Below are 14,973 nucleotides of genomic sequence, written 5' to 3' on the forward strand. Positions count from 1 at the left end.
GTGAGGTGAATGTGTCACCATATGGTGTGCATTCACAGCTACATTCATCATTGGCATTTTTTTGTAAAAGAGGTTGGTGCTCAAGGACCAAGGATGTGCAGTCTGGCTGTCCAGCATTACTGTGATATGCTTTGCCACCATGTCATACCCACCCTACAGGAGAGAGACGCATTGAACTCAACAGATTTCGTGCACCTATTACTTGTGAAGTTCACCTGCTTCTCAGAGACACATTTGGAAACGATTGAATTATCAGCCGATCATTTCCAAATGCTTGGTCAGCATGATCACCTGATCTCCGTGTGATTTCTGGTTGTGGGGCTGCCTGAAGGACAGTGTTTTCCAGGGGAACATTCACACATATGCTGATCTGAAGTGCAGCATATCAAGAGATGTAGTCAGCATACCTACAGACATGCTTTGTTCTGCTGTGAAGAATGCAATCCTGTGTGTTCAGGCTCTTCTGGCCACTGATGGGCACTATAATGAGCCTCTTTTGTAGCAGTAATGATACCAGTATGTAAGGGTATGATGTATTGTAGCAGCACATTAAAAGTGTTTCAGTTGAATTAATTCTGTATTATTTCTCTTCCACATGTCCTTGAGATTAATGCTACCAAGTTTGGTTCTCGTATGGTGATTGGTTTCTGTGTTATGACATGTTAAAATAGAGAAAGTTTAATTATACACACCTGGTATATGTGATGTTTTGAAGTTGATTGGTTTTCAGTTTTGATTGATATTCTAACATTTCTTTCTGAGCCCATCAGATGTATTTTTGTAGTTAATGTGCTTTATACAAAGATTGTGAACTTATGTTCCAAATTACCTTTTTTTTTTCAGTTACGTTTGCGAAATTTAATCCAAGTTATTGGCTACAATGTTGGTATTAATGGAGAAGATAGTCATGATGTGAAAATAGATTGGGCACACCAACAGAAACCAGTCAGGACGTGCTGTTCTCCAGATTACATTCTCCAGAAGCAGAAATCTGACAACAAAAAATTTTCTTTCTACTACACTTTACACTTGACAACAATGTCATCACCATTTTATACCAGTGAAAAGCTGGAGAGTGAAAATCCAAAGTGGGAAGAAATTGAAGTGAATGATTTTGTGGGCAATGTAAATACTGCAGTAAATGGTAAGAAATAGAGCAATATATGTTTGTATGTCTTTTGTAGTATGTATGGATATGACTTGCATGTATCTAAGGGACGAAGGTAATGATAATTTATTGGAGAAATTTGCAGAATTGATCTCACTGAAGAGAAGTACTATTCCTTCATATAAAAAATAATTATGAGAATCAACTTTATCAGTAATTACAGGTAATGGAACAAATGTTTTGGGCTGACAGTAATGCTCTTTGATGCTCCTGTCATAAGTATATAAAACTCACTACATTTTGGTTTCAATATCTGGTCAACATTTACGTAGAAATCATGTATAATTTGTGTTTGATAACAAATGTAATGTAACAACAAAAACAATGTATAATTTGTGTTTGATAACAAATGTAATGTAACAACAAAAACAATCAATTATTGACAAAATTATTTAATTAGATAGATAAAAAATCTACTCACCAAGTGGCACCAGAACATACACATAGAAGGCTGTTGCAATGGGCAAACTTTCAGAGCCAGTGGCTCCTTCTTCAGGCAGAAGGGTTGAAGACGAAGGAAGAAGGGTGAGGGAAAAGGACTGGAGAGGTCTTGGAAAAGGGGTACATTTCGGGAAAGTCACCCAGAACCGTGGTCAAGGGAGACTTGCCATACGGGATGAGAGGGCCAGACAGTATATGACCCATTATGACAGTCCTATGTATTACTTTAAGTCCAAAATTTATGATTTTTTTGAAGCAACAGTTTATACACAACTATCTATAATAAAAAGAATGGGATTACCATGAATCAGGAGAATTCTGTTGCTATCTGTGCGGATCTGTGCGATCTCGTTGCACCAGAAAGTGCAGCACAGAAACTTTCAAGTTATTGATAATTAGCTGTTATGTTTCTATAAGACTGCTTCAAGACTTGTTGCTCCATTGTTGTCCACAACTACTTGTTGATAGTGAACTATTTGTCTGCTCAAATCATTTGCCATTCTCCATGTCATGGAACCTGTCAGGTAATACCAATAGTTCACCAAATTTATAAGCAAAAGACAACACTTTTTTGTACATAAATTGCTTCCACATTTTCTCATATGTATCAGGCTTCAGTATGTGCAGTAATTGTGGTAAGCCTCCCCTGACCACACTTCTGGGCGACTTTCCTGAAATCTACCCCTTTTCCTAGACCTCTCCAGTCCTTTTCCTTCATCCTTCTTCCTTTGCCTTCAACCCTTCCGCCTGAAGAAGGAGCCACTGGGCCCGAAAGCTTGCCAATTACAATTGTCTTTTATGTGTGTGTTCTGCAGCCACTTTGTGAATAAAAGTAATGTGTATGTTTATGGCATTTAACCCATGTCATTCTAATTTTTTGTGAATTTCTGGCTTATCTAGATTTTCAATAATCTGCATGATCTAGGAGCACCTAGTCCATATAAACCAGATTCCATTGTGATTCAGAATATCTAACAAAATCTCCCACATTTGAGATCTCTTATGAATCTCTTTATTTCACAACAGCATCTTATGAACGTATTTAGTAAATTTGCAAACAATTTAACATGACAAGCTGCAAAAGTGTAGGGCAGGAAGACAGCATCAAATGAAGAAATTTGAGTACAGGAACAAGGGGTCATAGTTTTATATTTACAGCATTATGGCAGTGTGAAAATGGTCAGTTGGGATATTTGTTATAATATGCTTATGTTAACTATTAGTGGCAAGTCTGTGTACAAGAGCATACTAATTTTTCATGTACTTTTACCTTTGTAGGACATATTGAAACATGAAACCGGGATATGTGATTGTTTTCATTTCTAAAGAAGTGCTGTATGGCACATCAGCTAAGTACAATACATGTGTGTGTGTGTGTGTGAAGCTTTAAGTTTTTCTTGTTCTCATTGTGATGATTGATTAGTCCAAATGTTTTGTTTATGTAAACATTTTCAGTGGATTACATATAATTTTGAGTAAAGACTTCCATAGGTCAGATTCCAATTACATTCCTGTAGCCTCGAATACCTGCAACTGTGGCACCTAGTTCCTGTACTCAAATTTCTCTTTTTGATGCTGTCTTTCTACTTTACAGTTTTTGTCAGTTGTTTTTCTGCACCCCGTGTGTTAGCAAAACCCAATATATGACAGTACAGTGTATTACTTTAAGTGCAAAATTTATGATTATTTTGAAGCAACAGTTTATGCACAACTATCCATACTAAAAATAATGGGATTACTGTGAATCAGGAGAATTCTTTTACTATCTTTGTGGATCTGTGGGATCTCGTTGCACCAGAAAATGCAGAACAGAAACTTTAAAGTTACTGGCAATCAACTGTGATGTTTCTATAAGACTGCTTCAAGGCTTGTTGCTCCATTGTTGTCCACAACTACTTGTTGATAGTGAAGTATTTGTCTGCTCAAATTATTTCCATTCTCCATGTCATGGAACTTCTCAGGTAATACCACTAGTTCAGCAAATTTATAAGCAAAAGACAGCACGTTTTTGTACAAAAATTGTTTCCACATTTTCTCATATGTGTTCTCTTCAGTATGTGCAGTAGAATGAACACTGATTATCTAATTAATGCTACTGCTTCCCAGTTGGCAAATTAAAACTCATGTGCACACCATGTAGTAGTTCTGCTGGTACTGGGATGGCCAATTCAGCAGTTTCTCCCTCCCTGTAAGTCTATTGTCACTGTTCAGTGTGACCACTGAATGTTTTCTTGAGACAGATCATACTGTTGTTATGCCATTCGTAATTGCGACTAAATGTGTCCATTGTTCTTAGTAGTTTTGATAAACTTAAAATAATAGTACAGTTGGAAAGAAATCTCTAGTTGATTAAACTTAGTCTGGGTATGAAGTTACAAATGCAACACAGTATCAGCCATGTAAAAGATCAGTGATGCCATTACAAAATATGTGAGTGTGTTTGACGATGATGATGGAAGCTTGTACCAGAAAATGATGAAAATGGCAGAAAACCAGGATTTAGACACTGCATTTTACACATTGTTCATGAAGTACATAGCCAAAGGTAAGTGATAAATGGTCTTTTGAATTGTGGAACTGCCCTCTAAATGGACAAGAAACATGGGTATTACACTGATTTTAAAGTAACTATTGGCTGGCTTGTATGTTTCAAATTGAGACTTGCAAAATAGGGAATTAGACAGTCAGAGTGGAAAACTGTTAGCCAATACCGAAGCTGCTGAACTTTTCACGGTGTCTTTTAAAAACATGATTAGTAAGTAAGGCTACAAAAAAAGTCTACAGTGAGCAAAGTTGCTTATATTGGAAGAAAATGCCAAGAAAGTCCCATAGTTTTGAAGAAGAAAATATCAGTGCCTGGTTTTAAGGCAACTAAATCACACACAACAGCTGTGGTATGTGAAAATGTAGCTGGAGCACACACATGCAATTTTTGCTAATTGTTGGAAAGTCCTAAAATCTGTGGTGCATTAAGGGAATACAAATACAGCTAGAAATCTAAAAGTCCAACAGAATTCACAGATGGATGTAAACATTTTTGTAGAATGTTATAAAACTCTACTTATCCCTCAAGTCAAAAAGCATCAGCTTGCAACTGGAAATTCTAGAAATCTTTTGTTGCTGATTCATCCTTCAAACCTTTTACTTGTAAGAGAAAATGGAAAGTTTAAAGTTGTTGTTTTGTCTTCCAGCATTACTCATTACTTTAGTCCTCCAATCTATGGAGCGGGGTATCATTATGAGCTTCAAGTCTTATTACAGAAAGGCATTACAGCATAAGGTATTGGATCAGGAAAAAGTAGGAAGAAAATTACTCTGTAAGTGTACAAATAAACTGACTTGAATGATGCTATGTATGCAGCAGCAAAAGCTTATGTTGCTGTTAAAGACACTGTACTAGCAAGAGCTGGGATCAACTCCTTCCTTCAGATATGTCCATCAGTACATTTGAAGAGCCATCAAACAGCTGATTTGTGTCCAGATTGATTGGGCTGACTGAATGAAAAATCTTCAGGATTTGAAGAACGCTACCAGGAAAAAATATCAAAGTCAGATCAAATGAAAGTATATGAGCCCAGAGACGCTTTCAGGTCTCAGACATCATTGATATATATACAGACTGAAGCTATGAATGAAAATTTGTATCAATACCAGGATTCAGACCCAGGCCTCCTGCTCACTAGGCAGATGCTCTAACCACTATGCTACCCTGTCACATTGACTTTGCACAATTGCATTCGCATTAATGTAGTGATGGGACAACCAACTGTTTTTAACAACCTATTGGTTAGTCTCTGCGGCCTTGTCATCTGTATGAATGTTTTCACTCACTCACCTTGTTTAAATGGTTTCACTCAATGCAAGACAACTGACTGAAACACGTCTCCAATGGTTGTGGCAATTATATGAATGTTTTCAGTCTCTGGGTTTGAGTGATTTTATTTACTTACTTTTTCAGCCTTTTTGTTTATAAATGAACCATGACTAGAGTTGACATCTTTCTTAGAGACAAATGAAATATCTTATTTCAAGGAAGTGTGAATAAAAAGAATTTTCCTAAAAAGTAAAATATTTTTAAAATGTATGTACTTATTTAAATATGAATGGTATTAAATATCAGTTCTTGGTTCGCTTTAAAAGTTTAATATCTGGTGCTGCACAGTAAATTTATGTGTCTGTATAATTGAACAATAACCTTTTAAAACATTTTTATTAGGTCAGTTTCTTGTAAGTTGTTCAGTGCAGATTATGCAGTTGATTTTAAACTAACTTTCTGATAAGCTAAACGCTTTGAACTTTCAGCTTAGCTCAGAAATGTATGGGAATGCAATATTGCGGTGCATGGTAGAGAGATTGCTTGGTGTGTCACTTCTATTCTCTGTTTCCCTGTTCCCTCACAAATGTTTCACTGTTAAGAATGACTGCTGTTAAGCTTCTGTGTGAGCTCTGTTCTCCCTAATTTTTACATTTGCAACCTTTTCGTGAGATATATGTAGGAAGAAGCAATATATTGGTTGATTCAGTTGAAAAGAAGCCGAAATAAACCTGAATTTACCACATAACTTTTTTGTAATTTCATCAAATTGTCTGAAATCAATTGAAAAATTTCACACACACACACACACACACACACACACTACAAGAAAGCAGAAAATAACCATTTAATTAAAATCTTTTTAATATAACACATTTTTAAATATAACACATTTTTAAAATGAACAAAAAAGTATTTAATTCTCTCTCCTAGCCCCATACAGATTCCTAATTCCGTATAGATAATCCTGAAAATTTGTGCTTATGGATTTTTAATATTTATGACAATACTAGTAAAACTGAAAACAGAAAACACGAGCGCAAGGCACAGATAATAGTAAGCAGTGTAGAGAGTAGCTATCATTGAGAAAAGTCACACAATAATTCATATCATTTGAAGTGCAACAAAATTGTTTGTGACTTAGCATTTATGCATCTATTATCTATTGCATGCATCTCACATTTATTGAAGCTCTGTCTCTTTCTTCCTGCCAGTTAGCACCCATCACTGATAATTCTTTTTTGCTAAATGCTGAGGTAACATTAAAATGAACCACATATGATACAATTTTTATTACTGGTGAGTTGATCAGTTGCATTTTAAAAATATATTCCCACTTGTGGAAAGTATTTTTTCATGAAAAAATGCATCGTCCATTAAATTCCTTTAAATTTTTGTAATTAATATAGTTTTTTCATTATCTTCTTCTTCTTCTTTTTCTTCCTCTTCTTGCATTTCACCATCTTCTACTTGAGTAACCATACTGTCAACAACAACTCTGCCATTGTGTGGAGTTTGCCTAATCTCTGGAGTGAGCTCATTTATGATGTTTTCAGCTCTTTCAGCAACTCCAAAACCACGCTTTTTTAGCTGAGGGTCCAAAACAGTCACTTTGAAACACTTGCTAATGCTGTCTTCTTTGTAAGGCACCATCCTTTTCAAGAGGGATAGAGGAGGTTTTCTCAAAGCGGTGCCTACCTTAGTCTTTGGGGTTGCCTCTGTCACTGCTCTTAGGTATCCTTGAGCTAATGGCACTACAGAGGAGGCTGTTGTGAACTGTTCCATAGACATTCTGTTAACTCGAACAAAGGTTCCAGTAGAGGAAGGCAGCCTTGCTCGTCTGCCATCAAAACTTCAATTAACACGTGAAAATGTCTTTATGAGGGCATCTTTGACCAGCACTAGGTGCAGCATCATATGAAACAAGAGTTCCACCTGTTGGGTGTCTCCTGTTTCAGCTTTAACTGTTTTTTGTTCAGCCAAACTTGGCAGTCTACTAGTTTTGTAGTGGCTATCATACTGCTATCAAAAAAACCCAGTGATTTTGTAACCTTTCTGTCTCAAAAAGCTTAGTGCTGTTGAGTTAGTATGGTTGGAAACATCTGACACTGCTAAACTAAGTGTGTGAGCAGTGCTTGCCAAATGAACAACATTCATTATCCTTGCTACATCCATCATAACACTTGTGCTGTCAGTGACAATAGATAACACTTTGGCACCTATTCCCCAGTCAGATACAATTGTTTTAATGCTCTTGACAATGTTTTCAGAAATTTGCCAATCAGCGATGTGCAAAGAGACCAGAACACCACACTGCATTGTGTACTGCTCAATAAAGTGCACTGTCTATGTCAAAAATCTTGTGTATTATGTTGGTCTGCATGTCCATAGGTAGTGTGACATATTTTATTTCAGTCATTATATTGCCAATAACTTCCCTAATTTTGAGACAATGATCATTTAACAGTTTGTTTGTCAGGCTCTTCCTGGAAGGCCATGAATATTGTGGTATTATTGTCTTAATTAGTTTCATAAATTTGGCATTATCCACCAAACAAAATGGAAGGTAACACTCAGCCACAGTATCAATGAGGAGATTGTCAATCTCTTTAATTTTACTACTAGATAGTTCTTTTACCCTTCATGGTACCAAAAATTGCCCCCTACCTTGGTATTTTTGTCGACGCTTGTGATACTGCAGTACTTGGTCAATTAGATGGTTGGTTTATTATGTTTGTTTCAGTCTTAAAACTTTTTGTGAAATCGGGTTGCATACTTGATGTATCTGCTACATCCGTGACCATAGCAGTACTAAATGAGGATGAGGCAGTGCGTGTTGTGGAGCCAGGGACAGAAGAGGTTGGCATGGTATCATCAGTGGATGGGGCGAGTTGACTGCCTGTTGCATCTTCTAACAAATTATCAAGAGACACAATGTTTAAAAACTGATGGTGTTTCCTTTTGAAGGCATCCGTAACACTACTGGATGAACTGTGAAAATGTATTTTCTTTTTACAGATCATACAGACCACAATGTCTTTCATTTTGTGTCTAAAATTCCCACATAACTGAGCAGTTCGGAATTTTGATCCAGATGGTAAGCACAAAGCTAATTCATTGTAATATGAATACGCTATTAACCAACATGGACTAAAGACTGAACTAAAAGTTCCTGCAAAAGTCAAAATGAAAGTATTACTAACAACAGGATATCACAGAGTGCAGTCAACAATAATTAACAGCAACAAAACGGTCTATTGTTTCTGCTAAGAATTGAATGCACTGGTGGCCAGGGAGTCCAGTTGTCACTCCCAGGGTGCTAGAGGGGTGCAAACTTGGTTACACATTTGCAGATTATATACAATGCTGCCTTGAGATAGCCCTAACTCGAAAATTGAAGTACTATTGTGTGAAGGTGAGTAGTACGTCGTCATACCTGTGAAACACTGTACATGTTACTTTTCACAGACTGTGAAATATAAACAGCATTGTATGCATGGGTTTAATTTGTACATATGATATATTTTCAGTTCAAAATATTTACCTTCACACAAACAAATGGCTGAATAAGTGTTTATGGACTGGATTCAAATTATTTTTAATTTTTGGACAACATCAAACTTTGTATAAAACTGAATGCAAACAGCTGCTAAAACAAGGCCTTTCTTCGTCATATATCTTTAAGGGAACTGTTACACTCACCTTTGCACCCCCAACTCAGGCTCCCGTATGTCTAGGTTTTCCCAAATTGGTCCTAGTTTTGAGGGCATCCAGAGGTTACTGGAGGGATTTTTATGCAACTGTCTGGGCTAAAACTGAACCTTTTTTCATATCTGCAGAAATTTGGTTGATTGGAAAATAAAGAGACTGTAATAATGTTTAGTTAAAATTCATGAGTACCGGGCCATAGATAGTTTCCTTGTTTTAGTCTATCAAAAACCCAGTGGCAAGCACACTCAGATACTTTACTGTACACATACAGAATGTTCCAAAATGATCTTTACAACTTTGATCACATATATTTCAGAAGTGTGAATAGGTGACAAGGAAGGTGGGATTTGCGGCATATTGTTCATGTACACCTGAAACTTTTTTTTCCCTTATTTTTCCTTGTTAGTAATTGGCCGGCTGCCCCCCCCCCCCTCCCTCCCGCCCTCAGCCGCCCCCCCCCCCCACCAACACCACCACCAATAGTTGGCACAGACCAAACCTGACACCAAGGTCCTGCAGAACCCATAATGGTTTTTTGGGGTGAGATCTCCAGGAACTACAAACTCACATTAGAGCTGCAAGAACACATGTTTATGAAGACATGCTAGGCTAGACATCTAAATTGAATGTTGTTGTTGTGGTCTTCAGTCCTGAGACTGGTTTGATGCAGCTCTCCATGCTACTCTATCCTGTGCAAGCTTCATCATCTCCCAGTACCTACTGCAACCTACATCCTTCTGAATCTGCTTAGTGTATTGATCTCTTGGTCTCCCTCTACGATTTTACCCTCCACGCTGCCCTCCAATGCTAAATTTGTGATCCCTTGATGCCTCAAAACATGTCCTACCAACCGATCCCTTCTTCTAGTCAAGTTGTGCCACAAACTTCTCTTCTCCCCAATCCTATTCAATATCTCCTCATTAGTTACGTGATCTACCCACCTTATCTTCAGCATTCTTCTGTAGCACCACATTTCGAAAGCTTCTATTCTCTTCTTGTCCAAACTGGTTATCGTCCATGTTTCACTTCCATACATGGCTACACTCCATACAAATACTTTCAGAAACGACTTCCTGACGCTTAAATCTATACTCGATGTTAACAAATTTCTCTTCTTCAGAAACGATTTCCTTGCCATTGCCAGTCTACATTTTATATCCTCTCTACTTCGACCATCATCAGTTATTTTACTCCCTAAATAGCAAAACTCCTTTACTACTTTAAGTGTCTCATTTCCTAATCCAATCCCCTCAGCATCACCCGATTTCATTTGACTACATTCCATTATCCTCGTTTTGCTTTTGTTGATGTTCATCTTATATCCTCCTTTCAAGACACTGTCCATTCTGTTCAACTGCTCTTCCAAGTCCTTTGCTGTCTCTGACAGAATTACAATGTCATCGGCGAACCTCAAAGTTTTTACTTCTTCTCCATGAATTTTAATACCTACTCCGAATTTTTCTTTTGTTTCCTTTACTGCTTGCTCAATATACAGATTAAATAACATCGGGGAGAGGCTACAACCCTGTCTCACTCCTTTCCCAACCACTGCTTCCCTTTCATGCCCCTCGACTCTTATAACTGCCATCTGGTTTCTGTACAAATTGTAAATAGCCTTTTGCTCCCTGTATTTTACCCCTGCCACCTTTAGAATTTGAAAGAGAGTATTCCAGTTAACGTTGTCAAAAGCTTTCTCTAAGTCTACAAATGCTAGAAACGTAGGTTTGCCTTCTCTTAACCTTTCTTCTACGATAAGTCGTAAGGTTAGTATTGCCTCACGTGTTCCAACATTTCTACGGAATCCAAACTGATCTTCCCCGAGGTCCGCTTCTACCAGTTTTTCCATTCGTCTGTAAAGAATTCGTGTTAGTATTTTGCAGCTGTGACTTATTAAACTGATAGTTCGGTAATTTTCACATCTGTCAACACCTGCTTTCTTTGGTATTGGAATTATTATATTATTCTTGACGTCTGTAGGTATTTCGCCTGTCTCATACATCTTGCTCACCAGATGGTAGAGTTTTGTCATGACTGGCTCTCCCAAGGCCATCAGTAGTTCTAATGGAATGTTGTCTACTCCCGGGGCCTTGTTTCGTCTCAGGTCTTTCAGTGCTCTGTCAAACTCTTCACGCAGTATCTTATCTCCCATTTCATCTTCATCTACATCCTCTTCCATTTCCATAATACTGTCCTCAAGTACATCGCCCTTGTATAAACCCTCTATATACTCCTTCCACCTTTCTGCCTTCCCTTCTTTGCTTAGAACTGGGTTGCCATCTGAGCTCTTGATATTCATACAAGTGGTTCTCTTCTCTCCCTTTAATTTTCCTGTAGGCAGTATCTATCTTACCCCTAGTGAGACAAGCCTCTACATCCTTACATTTGTCCTCTAGCCATCCCTGCTTAGCCATTTTGCACTTTCTGTCGATCTCATTTTTGAGACGTTTGTATTCCCTTTTGCCTGCTTCATTTACTGCATTTTTATATTTTCTCCTTTCATCAATTAAATTCAATATTTCTTCTGTTACCCAAGGATTTCTATTAGCCCTCGTCTTTTTACCTATTGATCCTCTGCTGCCTTCACTACTTCATCCCTCAGAGCTACACATTCTTCTTCTACTGTGTTTCTTTCCCCCATTCCTGTCAATTGTTCCCTTATGCTCTCCCTGAAACTCTCTACAACCTCTGGTTCTTTCAGTTTATCCAGGTTGGTTGGTTGGTTTTGGGGAAGGAGACCAGACAGTGTGGTCATCGGTCTCATTGGATTAGGGAAGGATGGGGAAGGAAGTCGGCTGTGCCCTTTCAGAGGAACCATCCCGGCATTTGCCTGGAGTGATTTAGGGAAATCACGGAAAACCTAAATCAGGATGGCCGGACGCGGGATTGAACCGTCGTCCTCCCGAATGCGAGTCCAGTGTCTAACCACTGCGCCACCTCGCTCGGTGGGTTATCCAGGTCCCATCTCCTTAAATTCCCACCTTTTTGCAGTTTCTTCAGTTTCAATCTGCAGTTCATAACCAATAGATTGTGGTCAGAATCCACATCTGCCCCTGGAAATGTCTTACAATTTAAAACCTGGTTCCTAAATCTCTGTCTTACCATTATATAATCTATCTGATACCTAAATTGAATATAGCTGAGATATCCAGTGTGTTACAGATGGCACACACATTTAAGATGATCGTCTGTCCCTCAACGGGCTTGGCGACCCTGGGGTTCCTGAGCTGGGGACTTGTAAGTCCGCCTGCCCTCTGCCACCGTAAGCTCTGGACATGCTTCAGCGACCACCGTGCGGCGCGGTGGTGGAACGTTGTGTGTCTCAGGGAATGGGGATCTTGGCTTCACTGCCCGTCTCGCGAGGATGGAACAAACCTCTATAAAAAAAAAAAAAAAAAACCTCTCAATCTCAAGGTGTGCTGTGCTGCGCGCTGATGAGATGCATGGTTGTTGAGGTGGAGCAGTCGTAAGCGGGCAACCTCTGGGAAACCTGCCGCACCTCAGTTGTATAAGGCTTACTCAGGCATGCGGAGCTCTGTCTCAGTGGACCCTTATTTCCCTAACTACTCGTGGGACTGAGTTCCCTAGCAACTCATGGGACCGAGATGGAACCCTCAAAATCTTCTTCTTCTTCTTCTTCTTCTTCTTCTTCTTCTTCTCCTCCTCCTCCTCCCAGTGGGAAGGGTGTACTGCATGGAAGTTCTCACACCCATTCATCAAAAAGAATGAGGGAGGCTATTCCTCCTGATAATCAACTTGTTATCAGTAATGTGGCTCAAGGAGTTGTGAATCACAATGTCTTTGTAGTGATCAAAAGGAAGGAGGGGACATTTGAAAAAGTGTCTCCCTTCTATATCCATAAAGGCTCAGAAGGGCTGGCTGGTACCGTAAAGTCTATTAAGCGGTTGTGAAATGGTTCTTTGCTTGTCGAGACTAACCGAGCAAAGCAGGTGGAACTTCTTATGAAGTCACAGAAATTGAGTGAGTACAACATCATTATTGAGTTGCATAAATCCCTTAACTCCAGCAAAGGTGTGGTAACCTGCCATGGTATTATGGACATAGGCGTTGCTGAACTGAAACAAGAATGGACACCATAGGTGATCATAGATGTGGAACAAAGGACACGCAAGACCAATGGAGACACTGAGAAGACTGCCACTTTTATTGTGACCTTCAATTCTCCATGCTACCTGAGCACATCATGGCAGGTTTCCTACGACTTAGGGTTCGGCCCTATGTACCTAAACCTATTTGATGCTTCAAATGCCAGTGTTCTGGAGAGGTGAAGCGACTTTTGGAAGTGTGGAAAGGCAGCCCATGAAGCTGGGACTGACTGTCCGTCTCCAGCAGTCTGCATTAAGTGCTCTGGTAGCCACCCAGTCTGGAGCCGAGCCTGCCCTGTTTTTGCAGAGGAATTCAAAATTCAGGAAATCAAAGTGACCAAGCGGATCCCCTACGCAGAAGCCGAAAAGGACTATCAGATAACCCTTGTCTTTGCCACTTCTTATGCTTCCTTGGTGCAGAAACCTGTCATTAAGGTCAATACTTTGACTCAGACAACGTCCATTGTACCATTTTCTACCACTAGCATCTGTACTTGCACCTGCATGTGCCAAAGCCGAGTGAAAGACATAGCGATCCAGCCAGCTATGATGGAAGAAACCAGTAATGCTTCCGCAGTGCGGAGCCCAAAGGCACCCCAAAAGCAGAGTGCCTCTCAACGCCAACTTTCTTCAAAGAAAAGTGGCTCTCACCGCCCTCCTTTCCCCTCATCCTTGCTGGGAAAGGGAGTGGGGAAAGGAACTTAACATCTACATCCATACTCCGCAAGCCACATGACAGTGTGTGGCGGAGGGGTTAAAAGCTGACCCAGGCACCATCAGACTTCATTCTGGCATGTCTGACTGATGATGAGGACATCATGGATTTTGATGCCTCATCACCAAACCCAGTCAGCCCTATCACTCCGCCTCGCTCTACTACAAGCACCTCATCACCTCAGCGCAAAGACAGGGGTAAATCAAGACCACATTGATGAAATGGCTCCTGTACTCCAGTGGAATATCAGTGGATACAGGACTCATCTGGAGGAATTGAGACTCCTTGTACAGGACAGATCCTTTTGCCTTTGCCTTCAAGAGTCTCATTTTAAGGAGACTGACACACCTGTGCTTGGAGGCTATCACCTCTACAGAAAAGACGACCTTACTAGTGATAGGGCAAAAGGTGGGGTTGCAGTGTTTGTAAAGGACACTTTTCACGCCTCACCTATTCCTTTAACAACAACACTACAAGCAGTTGCTGTAGTGGCCCATGTTGTGACTTCACTGTGTGCTCTTTGTACATACCACCTGATGAACCTCTTGACAGTGGGGTTCTCACTCATCTTCTTGCGGAACTCCCCCGTCCCTTCCTCCATATGGGGTTCTCACAGCACTTGCCCAAATGGTCGGGCACTGCACATAACAGATCTCATACTTTTGAACATGGGTCAAGCCATACATTTTAGCACCACTACAGGTTCGTCTACCCCCATAGACCTCTCCTTCTGCTGTCCTGCTCTTGGGGACACTGCTCAGTGGGCAGTGGACAATGACCTTCATGGTAGTCACCATTTCTGTATCAGGATCCATCTACCTAATGGAGCAGATCCTGAAACAAAGCCACCAAGATGGTTGTTCAGAAAGGCTAACTGGATGCTTTACAGACAGTTACCTGCTTTTGAGCAATGTGACGGCATACAGGACTGGGTGGATCACATTATAGCTGTGATTCACCATGCCGCTGATGCATCCATCCCAAAGTCTGTGGAAACACGTAGGAAGTGACCTGTCCCTTG

At 39.8% G+C, this 14,973-nt stretch overlaps 1 protein-coding gene across 2 annotated transcripts in view; it reads left to right on the forward strand.

Moving 5' to 3' along the window:
• LOC126235793 (UV radiation resistance-associated protein) overlaps window positions 1-14,973 on the forward strand; it is a 123,398-nt gene that overhangs the window by 25,159 nt on the left and 83,266 nt on the right. For both annotated transcript variants that reach the window (XM_049944606.1, XM_049944607.1), the window contains exon 3: window positions 844-1,144. In XM_049944606.1, the coding sequence (XP_049800563.1) occupies window positions 844-1,144 (301 nt within the window). The remainder of the gene's footprint in view (window positions 1-843; window positions 1,145-14,973) is intronic.

This window comes from Schistocerca nitens, chromosome 2 (genome assembly GCF_023898315.1).
Source record: "Schistocerca nitens isolate TAMUIC-IGC-003100 chromosome 2, iqSchNite1.1, whole genome shotgun sequence".
Lineage (NCBI taxonomy): Eukaryota > Metazoa > Arthropoda > Insecta > Orthoptera > Acrididae > Schistocerca > Schistocerca nitens.